Source organism: Athene cunicularia, assembly GCF_003259725.1.
Source record: "Athene cunicularia isolate RWA chromosome 6 unlocalized genomic scaffold, athCun1 chr6_part1, whole genome shotgun sequence".
NCBI classification, from domain to species: domain Eukaryota; kingdom Metazoa; phylum Chordata; class Aves; order Strigiformes; family Strigidae; genus Athene; species Athene cunicularia.
The window spans coordinates 4,209,004-4,213,750 of NW_020799105.1; the positions used below are offsets into that span (position 1 = coordinate 4,209,004).

Here is a 4,747-nt window from a genome sequence, read left to right on the forward strand (position 1 = left end):
TTTCAGAAAGTATTGTCAGATTATGTTTTAAAGATGAAATTTCTGATGCCTTTCTCTCTTTCAGTCTGCTTGTTAGATCAAGTGCTGCTTGTAATTGATCGTGCTGAAGTCCACATGAGCATCTGTCACAGCTGCTCCTGGGCAAAACCAGTTTATTACAACTAAAGAAGCAATCCAAAAGCTTGACCCCAACCTTTCTTCCAAGGACGGAAGCAAATGTGATCGTGATGCAGATGAAGGTGTTTGTGATTGAATCCCGCCCCTAACTAATACTGAGAAGTATCTTAGAGACCCAGACCCACATAGATTTCTGCTGAGAATTTACTTTTATTAGTTTTCACCTCTTTGCTTGCAGGTACAAGTAAGAGAAGCGCTGAGTGCTCCAACTGTTTTTCATATGTTTCTATGGAAAGCTCTGCTCTTCCCTGGAAAGTCCATTCACTCTTTGTTTTCTCTTAGGTGACTCCAGGTAGCAAAGCTGCAATAGCCAGCTTGTGTATAGGAGACCAGATCATAGCCATTGATGGAGTGAACACAGACAACATGACACACCTTGAGGCGCAGAACAAAATCAAGGGTTGCACAGATGAACTAACTCTGACGGTCAGCAGGTATGTTGCTGAGTGAGACTGAATGGGGAGAGGGAGGGATGCAGGATGAGCAGTAGCTATGTTTTGGTTTGACAGCAGACCTTTCTGGCTGGTTTGTTTAATTTGACCTCTTAGTGCTTTGTCTGACCAGCCACTGGATAGCAAGAGGGAACTGCATTTCAGCCTTTAATCCTAATGCTGCTTTCATTTGCTGCACTTTGACCTTATGAAAACAATTTTCCCAGTGAGAAATTGGCTGATAATTTGTGGCAGATTCTGTCAGCCTATTCTGTGACTCGTGACAGCAAGAAATCAAATACAGGTCTCATGAAAACTTCACTCATAGTAGAGGAGGTACAACCAGAGATGACCGTTCTTCCTGTTGCTCTAATTTAGCAGTTAAAATACATGTTTGTGTACTATCCATGTAATTAATTGCCTAGTTTCTGCCGTGCACAGACTCAAAAAGGTTGTACATTTTGGAGCCTCTTGATCAAACAGCACTGAATCCTGTAAAACTAAAGGAAGGTGACAGCTGAGCCATGGTCTCTGTCACCAGTGTAGAGTACAGGCTGGCTTCAACCTTCCCCACATCTTGAGCTGCAGAGTAATGGACAGCTTCATTCCTTTCTCCAGCTATGCTTTGTTCTTGGGCCATCTTTGTACAGAGAAGAAATGGAGACTGGGAAGGCAGGTATCTGCTTTGCATTGAGCCATTTCTTCTTAAAAGAACCAGAGCCTGGTTTTATGAGGGTGTTGGGGAATTATCCTTCCTCTTGGTTTGAATTGCAGCCATGGGTACCAGCACTTCTTGGAGACAGATAGTAGATGCAGCATGGCATTTCTAATTGCTCTAGAGTGAGTTTTTCCTGTGGCCCCCTTCCCCCAAAGCAGTCATCCATCAGCTCACAGCAGATGCAGGGGAAGTGCTTTCAGGAGTGAAAAAGCATGCCTTAAATGACACAGTAGTTCAGTTGTTCAGGGCTTTTCTGTGATAAACAGAAGTCTTTTACCATAGTTTGGACAATGCCAGGAGTTCAGCAGGCATTTTCCAGTTCAGGAAGAAGTGATGGGTCTTGGCCAAAAAAAGCCTGACAACTCATTGAGGGAATTCAGAGAGAAGAACAGAGCACAGTGCAGGCAATTTGAATGGTTGGTGAGCATTGTGGCAGGCTGTTGGCCCTAGAGTTTCTCATACTGGCCTCTAACTTGGCAGCCTGTAATCTTCCTGCAAAGGAGTGCTCTTTTTCCTCTCTGAAATATCTGGCTGCTTGACTTAGCAAACCACTGCCATGTGGTTCTGGCTGGGAGAGAGGAGGGGGAGGCAAGGGCTCTTGCAGCCTACGGGTGAGCGAGCTTTTACAGATCATTGAGTCTGTAAAATGTGTTTGCTAATGTTAATTACAAAGTCGTTAACTTTATAGCTACCCCATGCAGGTTTCACTGGCTTTGGGTGTGGAAGCTGCCCAGGCAGAGATTTTTAGCTGGATGTGCAGCTAGATAAAACCATGCAGGGGCTTTGAGTTAGCACAATGCAACTCTTCTTACAGGACCCCTTTCAATGAGATGGCATGAGTGTGTCTTGGATGCTGCTGTACTCTGATCTATGAGTACTGCTGTTGAAATAACCAGGGAGAGTGTCAGGATGGCAAAGATGTAAAAGCAGTGATCTGACTACTTAGCCAGATATTCTTACCCATTGTTCTATGTAAAATCCATTTTCAGTGATTCTAGGGGACTTTTAGTCTTTGGTGGTCCTCCTCTTTTGGGAGTAAAGTTCTGCTTGGGGATAATTCCTTACTTGTTTGGAGACTTGATAGCTGCTAGACATGTGTTTGTATAGGGGAGTATGATGCTGTAGGAGGCTTTCTCAGAGGAGAAAGCTCTTTAATGCCAGAAAGACAGTAGCATGCATCATGTGGTCTTTCCTGGTTGTATTCTGTTGAGAATATTTTATCCCAGCTTATCTCCTGGCCCCTGTAACTCTGTGGTCCCAAATGCAGCTGGACTTGGTGATCAGAAATGCTATGTGGTCTTCATGGCTGAGGCTGAAGCCCTTCTTTACTTTGCAGTCTAAAGCCAAGACCTTAAAATGGAAGATGAGAAGAGGCCTAGAAGAGTGACAGAGAAGGCATTTTTAAAACGGTTGGAACCCATGCTTCATCTTCCTGTTTGACTTAGGATAGAGGAAATGGGTGGGGAAAGCAGCCTAGGAATCGATGGTCATTCCTCCTCTGTCAAGAAGGGAAGAGCATTGCTGTGGAGAGGGTGGAAGGCACTTGGAAAATGAGTGCCACGTGGCCAAGTGGTATGGCTTGGGCTTCCTGAACCTCGGTGGGCCAAACTCTGTCAGTAAGGCTTGACTGTATAGTTAGTGAGGAAGGCTAACAATACAAACAGGTCAGAGCTGGAAGTTTTCTCTCCATTGAAGTAGCTCTGTAAGTAGTTGGCTGATTATGGAAAGGAAAGTATATCATTTGCACTTCCACACCACCAACTCTTGGGTCTGGTCTCCATGCTCTGCAGTTGTAGCTCATTAGCTGAATCAGTTGTACCAAGTAGCCGTGCTGACAAGGACCACTAGTCTGACAGGGCCACAGTTCTGTGGGCTGGAGCATGACACACAGCTGGTGCTGAGGATGTGCCCAGCTGTGCCAGGTGTTCCAGAGTGAGTCTTCCAGTCCTCCTTTTCTACTCACCGTAATAGAGATGTCTTGTGAAAGCATAACTCCATAGTGATTTTTAATTTTGTATCTGATAAATTTTAAATTATTGCTGATTTAAATGATTGCCTGTGCAAAATGCTCTGACCTGCATTTGGGGTGGCAGCAGAGTTATGCCAGGAGGGATTTTAGACCTCAGTCTGAGCTTGCATCAGATGTTTCAGTTCCACCAAAAGGTCAACATTGCCCTGACAATGGAGACTTCATTTGTGACTATGTTGTGAATACTAAAAAGTGCACACGAGTTCAAGGTTGGACAAGGGTTAATGGTTGGACTAGATGATCTTCAAGGTCTTTTCCAACCTAGACGATTCTGTGATTCTGTGAAGGGGAGACTGGATGACAAATCAATAAAGGATATTATATACCATGGCAGTATCTGCTGCAGGAAGTCCTTAAGCTGCAAGTAGCTGGATGCTGGGAGAGTGTTTTAAGGAAGCATTGCGCTATGGTGGTTGTTTTTTTGTGCTCCTCTGTGGACCAAAACAAATTTTATATGTGTGTTCTGCCAGTATGCAACCCTATTCTCTTTTAATGGTAGCCAAGTGGTTAAGATGTCTTCATGTTTGGCTGTACTAATGATTATTTAAGAGAAATGTAAATGTAGAGAATGGAAATGACTTAAACACTTCTGGTAAAGGAAATGCTGTTTGCACTGTGTACTTGATTGTGAGTATCAACAGCATTCCAACGTTTCCTGCTTCAGTATTTTCCCTAACGATGGTAACAGTCCAAAAATATTTCACATTAGATTGTAGGCAGGAAATCTACTCTAACACATGTCACCATTAAAAATGGATCAAATTACTAGCTGAAGAAAACATGCCTGGTCTGCTTTTTCACCCAAAGGTGCAAATCTGTTAATTTCCTAGGATTTAAAACCCAGCCACAAATTGCTTATTCTGAATATGCTTTTCTAACCAGCACTGCCAGCTGCTTTGCTCTTTGCTGTGTGAACAGAGTTGGAAAGGTCTATTTTCTGCCTCAAAAGTGGGTCTTCAACAATGTCAGTGCATACACTGAATTCCTGCTGAAATTAGCATGTCTAGCAGCTCCCTGCTCTTTTTTGAGCCTGTGTTAATTCATTTTGCTTTTTGTTTCAGGCTAGAGAGTGTTTTTAGAAATGTATTTCCCAAGAAACCAAAGTAAAGGTTCCATTTTTGTCTTCAGCCGTGTAAAATCTAGCTCAGCACCATGGTTTTGTATGGTACATGCAGAAATACCAACCTACAGCAGTACTGTGCTTTGTTTGACTCAAAAACACCTGTTTTCAAAACTGAGAAACTCCCCGGGCAGATTTTTGTGCCTCTCCCATTCACAGGAAGAAAGAAGTTTTGCACCTTGAGCCTTTGAGAAGAGCTGCTGCTCTTTTTTTTCAATTAGGGTTTGTACATCATTGCACTGACATTTTAGGGTCAAGCAAAGCCCCCCCCC

General features: G+C 43.4%; 1 protein-coding gene across 1 annotated transcript in view; it reads left to right on the forward strand.

The window, feature by feature from the left end:
* Window positions 1-433: 433 nt before the first annotated feature.
* PDLIM1 (PDZ and LIM domain 1) overlaps window positions 434-4,747 on the forward strand; it is a 40,078-nt gene continuing 35,764 nt past the window's right edge. Inside the window, exon 1 of the mRNA XM_026851460.1 lies at window positions 434-611. Coding sequence (XP_026707261.1) covers window positions 544-611 — 68 coding nt within the window. The 5' untranslated portion in view covers window positions 434-543. The remainder of the gene's footprint in view (window positions 612-4,747) is intronic.